Raw genomic sequence first — 21,359 nt, forward strand, 5'->3', positions numbered from 1 at the left:
GGGAGAGATGGAAAACATGCAGGACAACGGCCCTCGAGGACTGGAGTTTGACACCCCTGGTCTAACTGTTCCAGCGCATGTATTCATTACTGGCATCCAGGAGTTTATAATAATCATCTTTCACTCTTGTCAGCTCTTCTGACGAGTCAACTTCACGTAATCGTCCAGCACTAACATGAAGATGACTTATCCGTGCTGTAAAGTTCCGTTGTGCATTTGAGCGCCTTGGGTTTAAGCCATCAAAATCTAGCTTGTCTGCCATTATGAGCTTGTTAGGCAACACTATCACTAGAGTCACTTTAGCAAAAAATAGCTGTTCAAAACTCTAAACAACGCTTAGCTTTAGTTTCGCCTTTTGCGGCCAGGAACAGAGAGTTGATTAACTTAAGGTCCGTACCTTCGACACAGCCTCACCCTCGTTTGTGTTACCTGTTCTGCACGTCAACGGCCCTGTTAGCTCCAGGCTCCGCTACTCAGTTGCAGCGATGCGGTTGTCGTCCGTTTCGGCTCCTCGGCACCGGCCGCCGACGACGTTCGATCTCCGCTCGGCGTCCGTGTTCACTCTCACACGGCTCCGTTGACGGTTTGCAACTGTCCAGTCTTAATCGATCTAAGATCTCTACCAATTAACTCCCTCTGGAAAGGGTAGCCAGGAAAGACACGGCGGATACAACTCAACTATTTCTTTGCTATTTATTGCGCGCACGCACACACAAAACACTCACACACTGCCATATACACACGCTCAATTATAACAGTGATCATAAGTTTACCACTAATCGCAGTAGCCACAGTAGTAGCAGTCGCATTAGTCGTTTCAATAGCAAAAGTAGTAGCAATAGTATTCTTAGCAATAGCAATAGCAACAGGTCGCAAATCATCAAGGCGTCCCGGTCCTGACATTCTACCACCCGGAAATAACACAGAAGCATATATGTCGCCACGCCCGTTCCGCATGCACGGTCCTGGGATCAGCTTAATAAACATCTAAACATCTACACACCTTTCTTGTTGCTATATTATCAATATTTCAACTGCGGTAAAGTTCTACAGGAATGGTAAAAGTACTGCAATGATAGAAAATACTGCAATAATAAAAGTAATGTAATGGTAAAAGTACTTCAATGATAGAAAATACTGCAATGATAAAAGTACTACTGTAATGACAAGAATACCGTAATGGTAAACAAAATACAGCATTGCTCACTATTTAAGTACAACATTGGATAAAGCACAGTCGTCGTGTGTATTGCATCCTAAAACTTCACAATTGCTCTAATGCCTGCCCGTTTGTAGGCCTGACCCAATGTCCTTGTTAAAAGGTCTGACAGCAGCTGGCAGGAAGGAGCGGCAAAATCTCTCTTTTGTACAGCAAGGGTGTAACAGTCTATCACCGAAGGAGCTGTGGAGTGTTCTAAGAGTGTCATTGAGTGGGTGAGCTGGGTTGTCCAGCATTGATGACACTTTCGCCGTCATCCTCCTGCCCCCCACTGAGTCCACAGAGTCCAAGGAGCAGCCCAGGACAGAGCTGGCCCTTCTCACTAGTTTGTCCAGTCTCTTTTTGTCCCGGCCCGAGATGCCTCCTGCCTAGGGACCACTCCATGAAACCACCGAGTAGGGCTGGGCGATATGACCTCAAATCAATATCGCGAGAAATCGAGCAATTTTACCTCGATAACGATAAATGCACGATAAATTCCCACGTGGACTAAAATCAAAATAAATGCAGGAATTGCATATTGGCTGTTTTTTTTTATTCACCAACTGGTACACTTTACTTTCAATGAAAAAGAAAAGTACAAAAATCATTTGTATGAACATTCCAAATAGCTTGCAGGGTTCGCGGTTAACTTTAAAAACTGCTTGCCCATAGGGCAAGTGCCACTAAAATTTGCCTTGCCCGAGTGGCCAAATTACTTGCCCGACTTGGGCAAGTGACAATTTTTTTTCTCTAAGAATAAAATGTTTATGGTTGTAAAATGTGCGCCACAAATGTAAATAAACATATAATCTGATAAGCATAAATTAATCTTGTTTTCATCATCAACCATGAAACCCTACTCACAAGAGCAAATGTATCATCCTGTGCCGTTATTGAAAATGTTAATTGTAGTTTTAATAATTAACAAATCTGCATGTTAAATTGGGAAAATGATATTACAGCAATCCAGATGATCAATTTTAAGTCCAGGAGAGCGTATTAATTGAGGAATCACATGAGTAAATTATGAGTGTGGCAAATTTGTGTATTCCTTTAAGACCAGTGCCTGTGGTGCTGCCTCCATAAGTTTCATAGCATAAACAGAACACAGTCACTGGCACTATGTCAGGTCACATCATGGAGCTAATGAATTAACAGCCAATAATCAAATATTACTCCCTTCCTTACTCACAACTGAATTGTCTACTTAAAAATATTCGAGCTATTTTAGTCATGTCAGAGGAATCCGAAATGTTCGGATTTGAACGAACTCGTCGCCACTTGTAAACATGCGCAGAAGGTAAGAAAACTTCCGGCTGTCAATTTTCGGCCGAAATATCGTAGGTTTTTGTTGTGTTTTTCAAACTTCAAATGAGGATGCTACGACAGCGAGTTCCAATACTGCGGGATTTATTGACGTCCACTTTAACTCGACATTCACTGAACTAACTGATCCCCGTAGCGCCCGCCCATTGCCCCCGATAAGGCCAATGGACCATACCAAAACGTAAGGGGGTGTCTGGGTTAAACCATCACCATACAGTGCACACAAACAGATCACACCACCGTTTTTGTCAAAATTAAAGATATTTGGCTGCTTTAAAAAATGCTTGCCCGGTCGGGCAAGTTGCCCATAATTTTACCTTGCCCGTGGCCAAATTTCACTTGCCCCGGGCAATCGGGAAGCGGTTAACCGCGAACCCTGAGCTTGCTTTGCATGACTTGAACAATGTCACAAAGAAAAAGGGTACCTCTTGCGAAATCTTTTTCTGCAAATAGATTGTGCCAAGATGCTCTCATGATGTAAATAATGGCAAATAAAAAAACGCAAAATAAAATGAAAGAAAATGTCAATGCAAGCCAAATAAACAAGTGGGCATTATCGGGGAAAATGTGCCGTCTCGAGTACTCTGGTGCGCAGTCGCCACTTGTCATCTATGTAATGCACAGTTAGGCTAAATCAGGGATCCATGTTGCGACCCGACCACAAGTCGGATGTAGATGCAAAATGCTTGACATGTCTAAACTCCCGGCCCGATGTAGTCCATATCGGGAAATACGGCTTTCATGAAGCGTTTAAATCCTGTGCGCGCCACGTAACTAGAGGAGCTTTATCTTTAGCTATGTGCTAGGCTATCGCGTCCACCTCTGAGACGTTCTCTCGTATGGTGTCGCCTCCGTTCATGGGCTGTTGTCACTTGTCGAACCTTGCTTCTCACTTTGAACTTTCAGCACAGCATGGTTGTGTTGTGGGTGGTGAGAAAGCTTCTGGATTTGAATCGTCAGCAACGAGAGCGACAGACGGGTGGAGTCACATGACTAGAGGCGCTGTAGCGGTCTGAAAGGGGCATGAACATTGCCGCAGGCAAAAGGCTTTTCTTTTTTCTTTTTTTATTCACCGAATTTACCGACATGGGCAAAATGATTTCGGTCATTGTAATAAATTTCGGTAACGGTAAATTTTCGGTTTATCGCCCAGCCCTACCACCGAGTCATAGAAGTTCCTGAGGAGTGTCCCCTGAACGCCACAGGACCTCAGCCTCCTGAGTAGGAAGAGTCTGCTATGGAGAGCGTCTGTGTTGTCGCTCCAGTCCAGTTTATTGTTCAAATGAACACCCAGGTACTTGTCAATTGAGAGCCTCTCAACGTCTGTTCCCTGGATATTCACTGGTGCAGGTGGAGAGTGCTGACGCTTGCAGAAATCCACCACCAGCTTTTTGGATTCCCCAGCGTTGATTTGGCGGCGGTTCTGCTGACACCAGTCCACAAAACCCTGCGTAACCCCTCTGTACTCCCGATCGTCGAGGGTGAACAGGAAGGGAGCCAGAACAGTTCCCTGCGGTGCTCCCATGCTGAAGAGGAGCAGACACACAGTCCTGTGTTCTGACGTACTGTGGCCGGTTTGTGAGGTAGTCGTGGATCCATGTGACGAGGTAGTGGGCCACTCCCGCCTGCTCCAGCTTGTCTCCCAATAGGGTGGGCTGGATGGTGTTGAAAGCACTGGAGAAATCATAGAACATGATCCTCACAGTGCTCCCCGCCTTCTCCAGGTGGGAGAGTGAAGTGTGGAGCAGGTAGACGATGACATCATCCACACTGATGCCAGGCTGGTATGCAAACTGGAGTGGGTCCATCGAAGAGCTCACCAGGGGGCGCAGATGGACGAGGACCAGTCTCTCCAGGGTCTTCATCAGATGAGACGTCAGCGCCACTGGTCTGAAGTTGTTGAGCTCCTTCGGATGGGGGGGTCTTTGGAACCGGAACCAGCCAGTATGTCACAGCTGGGGGACTCTGCCCAGCTTCAGGCACAGGTTGAACATATGCTGAACAATTCCACACAGCTGGTCTGCGCAGGATTTGAGGAGCTGAGAGCTAATCCCTTCTGGACCCGCTGCCTTGAGTACAATGACAATAAAGGGATTTCTAATTCTAATTCTAATTCATCTTCCTCAGCTGGTTCTTCACCTGAGATGTTGTGAGGAACACGGCTGAGCAGGAGGAAGAGGTGGTTGTCTGATGTGGCTGGGAACTGAAGCCTGTGGGAGGAGGAGGGGAGAGAAGAGAGGAGGGAGAGAAGAGAGGAGAGATCGGGGGAGAGAGGGTCTCGTTCGCAGCGGCAGAAGGGGTTGGTGGGGGCTGGAACAGGGGAGACTAAGTGGGGGCAGGCATCCGATCAAACCTTGTGAAAAATAGGTTCAACTCATTTGCCCACTGAAGGTCCCCCCCTCCTCGGTCTTTGGTTGTCTGTGGCCTGAGATGGTCTTCAGGCCCATCCAGACAATATTATCCTGCAGCTGTTCCTCCATCCGCATCCTATAGGACTTTTTTCCCTCTCTGATCCTCCTTCTCAGCTGACGTTGCACTCTCTTCAGCTCCTCCTTGTCGCCTGACGCAAAAAAGATGGATTTAACAATAGCACCTAAGGCTGTTCAATTATGAAAAAAATATTAATCACGGTTATTTTAGTAATAATTGAAATCACTATTATTAAAAAAATGTAAATGTAAGCTATATTAAGACAAATCAACATCTTTTAAACACTAGTTTTTTAAGTTCCTTTTGGATTGGATTGTTTATAAAAACGAGTTACTTTAAAGTTAAAAAGGTGCAAATGCAAATTTTCAAGTATGGTTTCCTTGTTTAAAGAAACAGTGCATTGGCTTTTAGGAGGGCTGGTTCTACCTTTTTGGGGACCCAAAGCTGAAAAGTCAGTGAAGGAAACATACTAACCACTTGTGCACCATGTTGCAGAGTCAGTCAGACAGACAGGTAGATAGATAACTTCATCTGGTGAGGGAAAGTAGGTTTGGTCCCTTCATAAAGTTTTTCAAACCTTTCCACATGATTAGTTGGTTAAGTTGTAAAAGGTAAAAAAAAGGGAAGTTCGCTTCACAACCTCTCGTCTCATATAAACACACACACGCGCACACTGTGACTGAGAAATGACATTAACCTCAAAAATGTATTTGTATCTTTTTTAATTCCCAGTGACAAATTTAGCAGATGATATTGGTTATATGTCGTTTAAATATTGGAGCTGTGGGTAATTTGTAATTATAAGTGTTAGTGAAGCATTTACGCACAAGTTACGCGCGTTGGGCTAGCTTGCTAGCTCTTCGCGCTCCTCCATGATGACAAGAAGTCCAGATGATTTTGACAGTTGACATATTTCTTTATAAATGTTATTTAAAACTAATAATGGCAGCACAGAGGGCGACTGGTTAATACAATGGCCTCACAGTCCAGAGGTTGTGGGTTCGTTTCTGGCCCCGGCCTTCCTGTGTGGAGTTTGTTCTCCCCGTCCCTGCGTGGGATTTCTCCGGGTATTCTGGTTTCCTCCCACATTCCAAAGACATGCATGGCAGGTTGATTGAACACTCTAAATTGTCCCTAGGTGTGAGTGTGAGTGCGGATGATTGTTCGTCTATGTGTGCCCTGCGATTGGCTGGCAACCAGTTCAGGGTGTCCCCTGCCTACTGCCCAAAGACTGCTGGGTTCCAGCACCCCCGTGGCGCTTGTAAGGACAAGTTCAAGCAGTGGAAATGCACATGATGAAGTTCATCAATTATTTTCTCGTCCCAGGAAAAACGGACTGTGAGAAATGTTTAAAAGCAGTAGCAGAAATACTTAAAGCCCGACTGGCAGATCCCCATATTTTATATCTGCAACAGAATTTCAGCTGCCAAAAATAAATTCCAGCGCCACTACATTTTTGGTTGGTTAGCCGCACCCTGCTCATTATGTACACTGTATTACTATTTGACCAACGTGTTATTAAAAGGTGTCAACATTTCATGTTTGATTTTATTTTCTTTTTAAACACGATACAACTTTATTTATATAGCTCATGTACATAGTTATTGTTCATCACACGTTGTTCATAGTGTTAGGAAATACAACAGTCCGGTTCTTTGATTGGAAGTTCCAGAACAGGTCGGAGATGTATAACCTACGTGTTGAAACTATATTTAACGAACAAAAAATATAAAATTGGATGGGTTCAACTTAAATATTTATATTAATTGATATTTTTGTATGGTCTTCAGAGGACTCATTTGACAGTTTAGTTCAAATGCTTGCCATTTGTCAATATTAGTACTAGTAAGTGACACTTTGTGTAAGGTCCCCATTAATCACATGTACCATGTGGGGACCCTGTGTGACTTATGGTAATAAATTTACATATATTCAAATTAAGTCCCCATCAACCACAAAAAATCGGGGTTTTTTTTTGTCCTCATATGACATGGTCCAGACATGACTCCATCATTTCTGTTATTTTAAGGCGTGTATAGGCTAATAAGGCCGTAGTACATACGCCTGATTTTTTTCACAGCTCTAGCTCATTTAGAAAAGGTAGTCCCCACAAATGATGAATAAAGAAGCGGTCACCGCAAACCATAAAAACCCATAGGGGTGTGTGTGTGGGGGTGTGTGTGTGTGTGTGTGTGTGTGTATATATACCTTAAATACCATACCAATGACCACGTAGGAAACCAACCCACTTAAGGTGTGGTCTCAGTACAGGCAGCATAATCTCACCAGGCGTCATTTATAGCGCAACAGAGCGTTGAATTTAAAACAATAAAGCAAAGCTAATAACCACAGCCCATATATTTTTTATTTATTTTATTTAACCTATACTTAACCAGAAAAGTCCAGTTGAGATTAAAAACCTGGTGATCGTTGGGACATAAATCGACAGGTATATTGAGAGCTTTGCCTTTTGGCTCAGCTCCATCTTCTCCATGGCAGCCCAATACAGAGTCCGCATCACAGCAGACACTGCACCTGTCGATCTTCTGCTCCATCCTGACCTCACTTGTGAACAAGACCATAGGATACCAAAACTCCTCCACTTGGGGCAGGTTGGGCACTCCACCCTATTCCCATTGAGGACCATGGGCTCAGATTTGGAGGTGCTGATTTTTATCCCAACCGCTCCAATGAGAGTTGGAGATCACGGGTTGAAGAAGCCAACAGTACCACATCATCTACAACGTAGGTGTCAATTTCCAGTTCTGGATGGCCGCTTTCCTGCATGCTTTCAATCTCTCCTGGCTCCAACACACCTGATTCAAATGATCAGCACATCAGCAAGCTCTGAAGAAGCCTGATAAGTATCCTGTTCATTTCAATTAGGTGTGTTGCAGCCGGGGGAGATGGGCTAAAATGCAGGAAAGTGGCCCTCTAGGACCAGAGTTTGACACCTGTGATCTACAAAAACCAGAGATGTAATACTGAGGCCACCATACCGGACACCCTCAACACCTCGGCTGCTTAAAAGTTATGAACAGAGTAAGTGAAAAAAGGCAGCCTTGGGAGTCCAACCTTCACTGGAAATGTCTCCCTCTTCTTGTCTGCAATGTGAACCAAACTCTGCCATGTGTGGTAAAGGGATTGGCCAGCCCATATCAGGAGGTTCAGTGTGTACCGCCCACAGAACTCCCCATGGGACACGGTGAAACGCCTTCGTCAAGGTTACAGAATACGTGCCGATTGATTGGGCGAACTCCCATGGACCCTCAAGAATCCTGCTTAGGGTGTTGAGCTGGTCCACTCTTTCACGGCTGCGACAAAAACTACACAACTCCTCTTGAATCTGAAATTCTACTTTGTGACGAACTCCCTAGACCTTATAAAGTAGGCTGAGGAGTGCGATTCCTCAGTAGTTCTAACACACCCTCGCGGCGCCCATCTTAAAAAGAGGGTACACCACTCCCGGTCTGCCAATCCAGAGGCACTGTTCCAGATGTCCGCGCTATATTGCAGAGACGTGTCAACCAGAACAGTGCCTCAACATCCAGAGCCATCTGGGCAATTCTCATCCAACCATACTTTGTCTGGTCCTTCACCTAGGACCCTTTTGCAATGGGTGACCCTAGCAGGGGCATAAAGCCCCAGACAACTTAGCTTGTAGGATCATTAGGACAGACAAACTCATAGCCGTATAATATAATGTTAATGTAAATATATATATATATATTTTTTGCGTGCTCAACGATTGAAGTTGATCTCAGGGCGATGTTACAAAATGAATAATTTAGTTAAAAATAAATCAGGTCCGCCATGATGCCGGAACGAACTGCCCGGGAAGAACTTAAAAAGGGGGGAAGATTTGGGATCTTATTCACAGGATCGTATGATTATATGCATTTATTGTATGGTGTATCTGTACACACTCATGCAAATGTAATAACAATAAAAAAAAAATAAATCCAAATATTATATAGATGCATTTATTTCATACTCTCGAGTTATTTTTTTTTTTTTTTTTGACAAAACTTTTGTTTCGTGTGTTCATTAATTTTTAGAGATAAAAATTTACTTGTTGAGCTGTGCTAACAAATTATTAACACGATTATTAGTATTATTTTTGGCCTCCTATTTTTGATTTGTGTTTTCAACAATTTTTTCCCACGAGCTTTAATAATTACTTCTGACAACAAGCTATTTTAAAATTTTACATAAACTATTAACTGACACTTTTCCTGCAGGAGAACTCACTCGTGATGCTGGAGAGACTGAAAGCCATAGAAGACAAACACTGTATGTTGCACTCTCAGATGACTGTGATCACAGCTGCACAAAAATTATCCATGTTCTCCATTCAAGACAACCTCAAAAGTATCATTGGACTGGTTCGACACTTTCAACGGACAACTAGTGTGGAGGTATGTACTGAAAATTTTACGAATATGAGGATATACAGACTTGATCCCATAGAAAGTAACGTACCCAATATTGTTTGGTTTTGGTCCAACTTAATGCAGCTGAGGGGTTTGTGTGTCCCAATGATACTAGGAGCTAAGTTGTTTCTGGGTTTTGCCTCCCTTGGCCTTAGGGTGGAGTGAAGGGGGAGCGTGGGTGTGGTGGTCCTGACTGTTGTTTGTACCTATGCACCGACCAGTATAGTACCCACAGTTTTGGACTCCTTGGAGCGTGTATTGGAGAGTGCTCCCTCGGGGGACTCCTATCCTTCTGCTGTGTACTTCAAGGCTCACATGGGCACTGACAGTGAGACCTGGAAGGACGTGATTGGGAGTAATCTCCCCCCTAAACTCAAGTGCTCGCCACTTCTGTACTCATCATGGATTGTCCGTAACGTACACCATGTTCAAGCATAAGGGTGTCCCGTTGTGCACTGGGCACCAGTACACCGTAGGGCGCAGCTCGATGATCCACTTTGAAATTCTGTCATCGCATTTACGGTTGCATATTTTGGACACACGGATCTGGCGTTGGTGAGGTAGAGACTTGGCAATGGTTGTAAATTCTGTCATCGCATTTACGGCTGCATATTTTGGACACACGGGTACAGAGAGGGGCAGAGCTGTCAACTAATCACCATCTGATGGTTTTTTGGAAAGGGAAGATGCGATCCAACCTGGCAAACCAAAACGTATTTTGAGAGTTTGATTTACTAGGGCCCGAGCAGCGACCGCTGCGAGGTCCCTTTTGTTTTTTTAGAAATTATTATTATTAATATTATTATTATTAATATTATTATTATTAATATTTATCTATTTTCCTAACGTTTGATCACATTTTTGACCCCCTAAACATGCACGAAAAATCACCAACAGTCTCATCGGGCATGGCGAAAAATGTCATATTTTGGCGTCGTCTCAAACGACGCAACAAAATGGCTCTCTAGCGCCAACTAGAATGGGAAAAATCAAAGTACATCCTGGCCCGTTCGACCTCGGCCTCCGAAAATTGCCGGGCACGTGTAGTACCCCATGATGTACATATCATTTCTTTGACGACAAAAGTCTAATATGAACAGGAAGTGAGTTATGAATTTTTGAAAGTCCAACTTTCACCCTTTTTTGCACGTTTACAGGGGTCATTCTTTTGCACCCTGATCATTGAGGGTTCATCCGATTGCCTTAAAATTCCGGCTGTACCATCCTAAGACCTGAGGCAAAAAATTTTAGATTACGAAATACTATATAACGGGGGCGGGGCTTCAAAGTTTTCACTTAATATTTCCTTCGCCTCAATGGACAAAATGTACATGCTGCTAAAAATCCAAAACTGCACATGTACATCAAGAGTCGGTACCCAAAGACATCTCTATGTTTATATTCAGTTATACACCTTGCGCCACACAGTGGCGACAAAAAATATCATTTTTTACATTTTGACGTACTGCACGGTGCCCTTTTAACGAATCCGACTGAAAATTGGCTGGAAAAGACTCAAAACATTGATCTTACCCTATCCCGATTTTTGTGACTTTCCGTCGAAGGGCGTGGCTTTTACGGTGCCACAAAGTCTGATTATTCACCTTGGAAACAAAAGCTCTGGCAAGATGACTCAGCTGATCCTATCTTCTCGAAGTTTTTCACATTTGAGGATATTGCAGCCCTGAAGACATCTACCAACTTATTTTTGATCGTAGTAGTAGCGCCACCAACTGGTCGAAGCAAATACTAATTATTTTCGTTTATGTTTTTCTCCGAGCAAGTTAACATATTTGCTCGGCTGAATGTTTAGGCCTTCAGGATGTCACAATACAAAATTCGTCATTTTTTTGTGAAAAGCTGTGGGCGTGGCTTGGCTCAGTTTGCCAATAAAACAACGCTAATTTTGAGGTTCTAAATATGAACGAAAACTCGTGAAACACACATTTCAGGCCTGACAAAATCGTCAATATTTCATTAGTTTCTCATGCAGTTTTTTTAAAAATGGCCCTCTATCGCCCTCTAGAAATGTTCAAAAAAGTAGCCCCGGTTGTGTGTTTCACCTAGCTTTTTGAAAATTCTATGGGCTATGTATAAGGCCAAGACCTACAAAAAAGTCTCTTGGAGCCATGAGCTAAATTGCACTGGAAGTCGGCCATTTTTAATTAACTTCAAAGGGGGGGTGTCACCACATTGGACAAAATGCTTAATAACTCCCCTGCACATGCTCCAAAAAATCCAAAACTTCACCTGTGCATAAAACGCCCCGACCTGAAGATAATCTACATGTTCTTATTCTGTTATATACACAGCGCTACCTAGTGTAAACAAAAAATTATATTTTTTTTTTATTTATTTTTTTTTTTTTTTACACGGAGCCCTTTTAACGTATCCGACTACATTTTTGTCACAACCACCTCAAGACATTGATCTTAGTCAATGCCAAATTTAGTGACTTTTTGGCAAAGGGCGTGGCCACGACGGTGCCACAGTCTGATTTTTCTCTTTGGCAACAAAAGTTCCTGTAACATCACTCAGATCATCCGATCATCTCGAAATTTTTCACATTTGAGGATATTCCAGCCCTTGAGATATCTACCAACTTATTTTTGTAGTGGTAGCGCCACCAACTGGTTAAAGCAAATACTAATTCTTTTCGTTGATGTTTTTCTCCGAGCGGGTTAACAAGGTTGCCCTCATGCTTGCTCGGCTGAGTGTTTAGGCCTTCAGGATGTCACAATACGGAATTCGTCATTTTTTGTGAAAAGCTGTGGGCGTGGCATCGCACATATTGCCAATAAAACAACACGTATTTTGAGCTTCTAAATATGAACGAAAACTCATGAAACTTTACACACACATCAGGCCTGACAAAATCATCAATATTTTATTAGTCACTCGTGCAGTTTTTTTAAAAAATGGCACTCTATCGCCCTCTAGAATATATATTTTTTTACATTTTAATATACAAAGCCCTTTTAACGAAGACGATTAAAAATTTGTCACAACAGCCTAAACCTAATTTTGTGACTTTTCGGCAAAGGGCGTAGCCATTAAGGTGCCGCAAAAATGTATTTATCGCTGTGGCAACAAAGCTACCGTAACATGAATCAGATGATCCTGACTTCTAGAATATTTTCACATTTGAGGAAAGTCCAACCCTGAAGACATCTACCAACTTATTTTTCATCGTAGTGGTAGCGCTTCCTAGCCACTTACTGGTTAAAGCAAATCCAAGTTATTTTGGTTGATATTTTTCTCCGAGCGGGTTAACAAGGTTGCCCTCATGCTTGCTCGGCTGAGTGTTTAGGCCTTCAGGATGTCACAATACGGAATTCGTCATTTTTTGTCAAAAGCTGTGGGCGTGGCATCGCACATATTGCCAATAAAACAACACGTATTTTGAGCTTCTAAATATGAACGAAAACTCATGAAACTTTACACACACATCAGGCCTGACAAAATCATCAATATTTTATTAGTCACTCGTGCAGTTTTTTTAAAAAATGGCACTCTATCGCCCTCTAGAATATATATTTTTTTACATTTTAATATACGAAGCCCTTTTAACGAAGACGATTAAAAATTTGTCACAACAGCCTAAACCTAATTTTGTGACTTTTCGGCAAAGGGCGTAGCCATTAAGGTGCCGCAAAAATGTATTTATCGCTGTGGCAACAAAGCTACCGTAACATGAATCAGATGATCCTGACTTCTAGAATATTTTCACATTTGAGGAAAGTCCAACCCTGAAGACATCTACCAACTTATTTTTCATCGTAGTGGTAGCGCTTACTAGCCACTTACTGGTTAAAGCAAATCCAAGTTATTTTGGTTGATATTTTTCTCAGAGTAGGTTTACAACTTCGCTTATTTTGAGGTTTGAAATTTGAATGAAAACTCATGAAACTTTGCATCCAAATCAGGCCTGGCAAATTCATCAATATTTTATTAGTTTGTCGTTTAATTTTTTTAAAATGGCTAGCTATCGCCATCTTGAACATTTGAAAGAAACAGCCCCGGATCTTTATTTCATCAAACCTTTTTAAATTTGATGAAGCATGTACAAAGCAGAGACATAATAATAAGTAGTCTCTGGGAGCCACGTGCTAAATTGGCAGAAAAATGGCCATTTTTAATTCACTTCTAACATTGACGAAGCTTTGGCAAAGAAAACTGCTCTAACTCTAACTCCACAAATACTCCTCTTGAAGATTCCTCACGTTTTTTCTCGTAAATATTTCACATTTCCAACGTGCCGGTACCCCAACGTTGCCAGGGTAGCGAGGGCCCTTTATAGCTGCTCGCAGCTCTAGTTTTATTTTTATTTTTTTGCAAGATGGCGGCGCGTATGGACGCAGCGGCTCACGGCTCTCCCCTCCAGTGCTTCTTCTTACTTTTTATTTATGCATGCTCGTTTTTAATGACACCATCTTTGGCACAATATCGATACACCCGCCAGGACATCGTGGACATTGATTGTTGATACAAAATAGCCGTCTCAGAAGAATTTTGCTATGATCACAAAATTCTAGACGAACTACCGAGGGTGCCTGGCTCACCGTGGATTGTCATCGGGACCGGGAGGCAATGCAGACGACGGAGGGAGAGGAAGCAGAAGCGGGGCTGCAGGTCTCCTACTGAAATTACGATAGCAGCCCCACAAGCAACCACTGCCAAGTCTCGACCGCACCAACACCAAATCCGGAGTCCATAAAATTGACTATCTGGAATTAAAAATCCTGGGAAACCACGATATTCAGACAGTTGTGTGATCGCCATAACAGAATCCTGTCTGCACTCCAACGTTCCCAACGCTTGCATCCAGCGAGCTGGGCGCTCGCTTCATTGCGCAGATTGTACGAGAGACCCCGGTAAGAGCAGGGGTGGAGGTCTCTGTGTTTACGTGCATGAGGACTGGTGCAGTAACAGCAATGATCGTTGAGAAGCACTCATCCCCCGACATCGAGTATATGTCCGTTAGATGTCGGCCTTATTTCCCCCCGAGGGAGGTAATAGTAGTAATCGTCACTGCTGTTTATATCCCTCCCAATGCCAACACTTAGCACGGTGCTCTTGCTACTCGCATGCGTCATCTACAAACAACAGCGGACCCACCCTGATGGTTTTCAAATAGTAGCGCGAGACTTTAATAAGGCCAATTTGTCCTCCCGAAGTTCCACCAGCATGTTAAGTGCCCAACAAGGGGAGAAAACACGATTGATCATGTTTATTCAAACATCAAGCACGGGGACAGAGCCATACCCCAACCCCCTTCGGCCAGTCAGACCACCTGTCCTTGCAGCTCACAGCTGAGTACACCCTCTCAGACGCAGATTCAGGCCCACCACAAAGACTGTGAAAACCTGGCATGAGACCGCCATGGGTGAATTACAGGATTGCTTCCAAGAGACAGACTGGGACCTATTTGATCATCAGGACCTTGATGTTTACACACAGTGTTTACTGGACTACATCAAGTTCTGCATGGAAACTGTGTCCCTGTGCAAGACCATTCGGACTTTCCCAAACACCAAACCCTGGATGTCAAGCCAGGCTCGCTCACTCCTCAAGGCCCATCACACTTCCTTCCGGTCAGGTGACAGAGCTCTGTACAGTATGGCTCCGTGCTGACCTGAAAAAAGGCATTAAGCTAGCCAAAATAGACTATAAGAGGAGGCTAGAATGCCACCTTGCCAGCAACAGACCACGGGAGGTGTGGCAAGGTCTACAGCGCATCACCAACTTCCGAGGAGGTAGCATAACACCAGAAGACCTGAGTGCGCTGCTGTCGGAGGGGCTAAACTGCTTCTTTGCTCGCTTTGACTCACCCCAACGGCCACACCCCATGTCTCAACACCCCCTCCCTCACTTTAGAAGAACATGATGTGAGGCGTGCGCTCCTGGCAGTAAACCCCAGGAAAGCTACTGGCCTTGACGGAATACCAGGCAAAGTCCTCAGAGCATGTGCCCACCAGCTATCACGTGTTTTTTGCAGGATCTTCAACCGCTCCCTGGCTCAAGCAGTCATCCTCTCCTGCTTGAAAACTTCCACCAGTGTTCCTGTCCCCAAAAAGTCAACCACAACCCACCTGAATGACTTCCGTCTTGTTTCTCTCACACCAGTCATAATTAAGTGTTTTGAGAAACTGGTTCTCCAGCACATCAGAGAATGCCTTCCTCCCACACTGGATACGAACCAGTTTGCATTTCGAGCTAACAGATCCACTGTGGACGCCATCTACACTGCTCTGCATGTTGTGTTGGGCCAACTGGAAAAGCAGAGCTATGCCAGGATGCTCTTTGTGGACTGCAGCTCAGCATTCAATACGATCATCCCAGACATTATTGAGGGGAAGCAACAGATAATAATAATAATAATAATAGTAACAACCACTTTGGCACAATAATGCAATCGATTCAATTAGCCAGAATACAAATTTAATATCTTTAGAAATAATAATTCAGCCTAATTACAATGCTAAATTCACCCTTATTTCAATACAATTAAATGTCCTTGCCGAACATTAATTGGCACCAATGCGATGCCCGGGTTGGTGGAGCTCATGAAAGGAGGCTTACATCAGGAAAAAAATCATCCTTCTGGGCGTATCCTGTGCGATGCGCTGGGGCGGGGGGGCAGGTTCGTCCGAGTACGCTCTCCTCTCCGTAGGAAGCGCAGGTGGGAGCGCAGAATGTAGCTTGACCCAAGGGGAGGTGAAGGTCGATCTTCACTGGTGAGGGAAAGGCTTGGTACACTGTCCCAGGACAATGGGGCTCTCCCGCGAGGAAGAATGGCTTCACTTATCCCACTGAAGCAAGCTCGCTAGCCTGGATGTTTGCTAGCCTGATATCTGACTGAGACGCTACGCTCAAGGCAGCACAGTTCACCGCACCAGAATCTCCTTTCAGAGACGACACTTCGTTCGACGGACAGCGTAAGTTAATGTAATCAATCTTCTCCACTTCGCTGCCGACCGAGCCAGCGATCCTCTTTTTCGTTAGGGAGAACAGCTTACCCTTTTAATAGACTCCGTTCGGCGACTCCCGCACACTCTCTGTCCAGGGGCAATATGGTCCAGCTGCAGCCACAAATTGGTTTTACCGTTTTTTAACGGGAACGCCCCCTCACACCAAATCCTGTGTCGGCTGTTCTCTATGGTGTTAGATTTATGGCACAATTACATAAGTGTAATGTCAAATACCACATTCTAACTCGCTGTTCTTTTGTTTTAGTAGTCTTTCCAAAATATACTTTTTCAAATATCTTTGATTGGCTTAACATTATATTTAGTTCTATATGCTTCTATAAACATTTTTCTGTAAATTTTTTTTTTTGATTATAGAAAATCACCTCTCGGAGTTGTGCATTTGCATCTTCATCATTAGATGTCACCATGGTAGTGTTTTGCAATCGCGCCACACCATTCTATTCTTATTTGTATTACACCATATGGAAAGCGCTTTGTTACAGCTCCAGCTGTTGTAAAATGCGCTATATAAATAAAGTTACATTGTATTTTTTTTACTTTACCTCTGAGTTACGATTGGACTGTAACAGCCAATCAGAAACAGCCCTAGTGTCCGACTCCTGATTGGTTAAGAATTGTGGCACAATTTTCACGCCTGCATCGCATGCTTGAATCAGCGTGAATCAACTTGTTTTGTGCATACACTAGGAGGGTCTTTTACATGTGAAACACATTTATGTACGCGCAAAACATGTTTTTGTACGCGTTATTTGATATGCTTGCATAGTTGTGGCATAAATCTAACGCCATAAAATAGGTTGATCATATTACCAGCCCACTGCGCGACGCTGTCGTATTGGGAACACCCCGGTTCAAACTGGATCCTTCTCATTGGTCGACTGAGCACTGACAGGACCGCCCAGTGTGTCCTAACAGTAAAGCCCCGGCTGCCGGACCCTTCTCTCCAGGCAAGCAAGCTCTGACGTCATCAATGGGTATCGCGTAGCATCCTGGGACCAATGAAATGAGCGTATTGTCCATTGCTTGCGCCACATCAATATTATGAGGCAAAACAGTATTGAAAACAATACAGCAGTATCATGAATTCATGTCCCAAATATTAAACAATGCACAAGTATTACCCATATTATATTATATATTATACCCATAAGTATTACCCAACTGTGTATGTCATTGACTTATAACTAAAGTAACATTCATAAAGAAAATATTCCCCTCTCTTATTCAAAACTTAAAGGATGCTTTTATAAACATGCAAACCTTCAGAACAGCTGCCCCCTGATTTACGGGGAAAAAATCAGGTATATAAACAAAGGTTTGCTGTCAAGGGGGAGGAGGGTCAGAGTGTGGGGGATGCTCGATTAGCCAGGCCTCTGGTCGGGGGTTGATTCTATGGCCGGTGTCCACCATAACTGAGCAGACCTTGCTTTGAGCACCTTCATCGGCTATCCCTATTCTGAAAGACTCTATTCACTGGCCAAGCAGTGCACACTGAAGCGGCCTTGTCGCATTAAGGCGTGTGGCAGGACACACCTCACAGTCCTTCATGACCTCAACACAAGAGAAGCCAAGCCAGAGACTGAGGAGGCTACCAAGACCCATCCGTTGAGACTGAGGAGATTCGCTACTACCACGTAGGCCCAGTGCGTGGTAACAACCCCAGAATGTTACTTAAGATGGTGCCTGTTGTCCTACAACATGACAGTAGGGAGATGTCAACCGATGCAATCATCGACGATGGTGCTGAGCGCACCGTTCTGCTTAAGGAAGCAGCCATCGCCCCGGGACTTAAGGGTCTTCCTCATCAGATGAAGATCCTTACCATCAGCCCTCAGCACACCCAAGTCACGGGTGAGATAGTGTCCCTGGAGATTATGCCGAAGGGACTTCCTGTGTGGAGTTTCCATGTTCTCCCCGCGCCTACCGTGGGTTTTCTCAGGGTGCTCCAAAAACATACATGGCAAGTTAACTGAACACTCCAAATTGTCCCTAGGTGTGATTGTGAGTGTGAATGGTTGTTTGTCCTTTTGTGCCTTGTGATTGATTGGCAACCAGTTCAGGGTGTACCCTGCCTACTGCCCCAAGATAGCTGGGATAGGCTCCAGCACCCCCCGACCCTTGTGAGGAGAAGAGGTATTGATAATGGTTGGATGGACAATCAATGATCCATCTGGTCAATCATGTTTTAAAATGTCTTCAGTTCTTTGTTTTTATGTACTTTTAAATGTACATTTCATTGAGCTGTTTACGAATGGGAGGTAGCGCTAAGATTAACTTTGTCTTTAAATGAAATGTTTGTTCAACATTTTGAGTAAAACACATTGACCTTCCTCGTGTATGCAATGTACTATGGTGTATAAATAACACTGCCTTTTAGCTCTGGTTAATTTATGTTTGTCAGGTTCACTTCATGGCTGAGTCAGTGCAGCAGTTGGAAGAGCTGTTGGTGAACTGTGTTGGGCAGAACACTTCGGAGGTAAGACCCAATGTTTTGTTCCGAGTTTTTTTTCTTGGGAAAAGGAAGGAACAAAAATCCCAAATGAAATGAAACCGTTGGGGACTCGCTTTTTATATTATTTTCAATGTTGACATATTTACATCCATCCATCCAACCAACCAATTATCCAATCATCCATCTGTCCATCCGTTTATTTTATGGCAATGCAACTTAATTTGTATAGCGTAACAATGCACTTAACATTAAGAATAACATTAAACAGCAATAATTCAATAAAACAGATTGTGAAAGCAGTAAATTAGAATGCAAATTAATGATACTAACACCTATAGAATAGACACTAGAAAACAGAAGAGTTAACAGTCTCGGGTTGCACCAAAAGCCAAAGAAAAAAATGTGTCTTAAAACGAGTTTTCAAAAATGGACAGAGGGGGCTTGCCTAACATTTAAAGGAAGATCATTTCAGAGGGAAGGAGCGACAACCGAAAAGGCTCCATCGCCTCTGAGGCTAAGCTTAGCCCTGGGCACCACCAGTGGTGTGTGGTCCGCAGACCTGAGGCAGGTGGAGCCAGTGAAGAGAGGCCAGAATTGGGATTATGTGCTCCCTCTTCCGTGCATTACAGTAATCTTGCCGGGATGTAACGAATGCATGGATTACTGATTAATGTTTCTAAGTGGGGTGGCACGGTGACCGACTGGTTAGCACGATGGCCTCACAGTGAGAGACAGCAGCGGGCGTGGGTTCGATCCCGGCTTCGGCCTTCCTGTGTGGAGTTTGCATTTTCTCCCCGTGCCTGCGTGGGTTTCCTCCGGGTACTCCGGTTTCCTCCCACGTTCCAAAAACATGCATGGCAGGTCAATTGAACACTTTAAATTGCCCCTAGGTACCTGGGGGAAACCCATGCAGGCACGGGAGAACATGCAAACTCCACACAGGAAAACCAGAGCTAGAATCGAACCCACGACCTCTGCACTGTGAGGCCAACGTGCTAACCCCAAATAGCAGTGGAAGGAAATTCATGTTTTTGTAGGATAGAACCAATGGGCCGCAAATACTGTATTGTACATTTTATGAGCAAGAGTGGTTTATATAAAACAAAGTGTTACAGAAAGAGAAACAAAAGATCACAATGGAATAATTTCAAATAATTAGATTATAATTAATAAAAACCTATTATCAGTCTAGATAAATTAAAAGATAACACGAAGATTGATTCATCAGAATGCTGCAGTAAACAAACATGTTTTCAGTCCTGATTTGAATGAACTATTAATTCACATACAAAGTTTTTGGGCTAAGAAATACAAAACCAGATCAGACCCGACCCGGCCTTATATTTTGTCGTGTGGTGCACCAGTCCAATTTTAACATGGAATTCAGTTACAGAGGTGGATTTAAACGTCAAATCAAATATGCTTTGAATACTAAGACAACAGGACACTTGCTTTTGCTTTCTCCATATGTTCTTCACAGTGAGTGTGAGCTGTTGAAGATGAAGTTGCACAATGCCAAACCAATGGCCCAGCTGCACCAATTTTTGGATAACGATCCTTTCACCCTCCGACTTAACGTGAATCAACAGCTGGTGTCAATTAACAATCTACACGAGATTTGTATACAAATTGATTGATTGATTGATAGTCAGATTGATTGATTATATTATTTTTGTGTAGAGGGGGTGGTTAGTATAATGTATGAATAAATTTACAAATGTGCCAAAACCAAGTTGTTAAAGTGTTGTTTCTAAAGTTTAAAGTGCTACTTTTTTCAAGTTGAAATGACTATTCTAGCTCCAGAATGTATTATAATCTGCCATCCGGTATCTTGTAAATTCAAAATGGAGAGAAAATAAATACAAGGGATCTTCAACTAATGACGGTGTTCGGTTCCTACAACGTGAGGTGGCGGGCAAGAGAGCGAGGATCCACTGTTGTTTTTGGCAGGCATTTTAGATTTAGTCTTAGTCTAATGGACAAAAAAGCTTTATTAGTTTTTGTCACATTTAGGCAGTCGTATCTGTGATAGTTTTAGTGTAGTTTTAGTCGACAAAAACTCTAAAAGGTTTTAGTCTAGTTTTAGTTGACAAAAACTCCAAAAAGTTTTAGCCGACTGATCGACTACTAAGGATTACGCATTACAAACAGGTTAATCACTGCTCATTACTCCAAAATAAGATTAGAACCAAAAAATTTTATTTGGCAACTGTTGTGGCTTTGTTTCACTTAAAGCAATATAAATAAGCAAAATAAAAAGCTTTTAGAAACATGGACTTGTAGTAGACTTGTTCTAATACAGTACCACAAGTACAAACTCTATCAAACATGTCTTTTTACTTGCAACAACTTGCTGTTATTAAAACGAAGTAGCCTACCGCGTGTCACTGTCGCCATGGTCCGTCAAAGGAAAGCGTGTCAGTGCCTGTGAGCCGAGACGAATGACCGCAGACGTGTGTGTGTTTTGTTGTGCCGGTGTGAGCGACCTGCGTGCTGTCCCTGTGGTGGGCGTGCCCAAGCGAGGA

General features: G+C 43.4%; 1 protein-coding gene across 1 annotated transcript in view; it reads left to right on the forward strand.

Moving 5' to 3' along the window:
- LOC148319697 (uncharacterized) overlaps positions 1 to 20,562 on the forward strand; it is a 156,339-nt gene extending 135,777 nt beyond the window's left edge. Inside the window, exons 5-7 of the mRNA XM_088280203.1 lie at positions 9,199 to 9,375; positions 18,784 to 18,858; positions 20,315 to 20,562. Of these exons, the coding sequence (XP_088136329.1) occupies positions 9,199 to 9,375; positions 18,784 to 18,858; positions 20,315 to 20,317 (255 nt within the window). The 3' untranslated portion in view covers positions 20,318 to 20,562. The remainder of the gene's footprint in view (positions 1 to 9,198; positions 9,376 to 18,783; positions 18,859 to 20,314) is intronic.
- The last annotated feature ends 797 nt before the right edge of the window (positions 20,563 to 21,359 follow it).

The sequence above is a fragment of the Idiotropiscis lumnitzeri genome, chromosome 17 (genome assembly GCF_059441095.1).
Source record: "Idiotropiscis lumnitzeri isolate Australia: NSW breed Sydney's pygmy pipehorse chromosome 17, RoL_Ilum_1.0, whole genome shotgun sequence".
NCBI lineage: Eukaryota > Metazoa > Chordata > Actinopteri > Syngnathiformes > Syngnathidae > Idiotropiscis > Idiotropiscis lumnitzeri.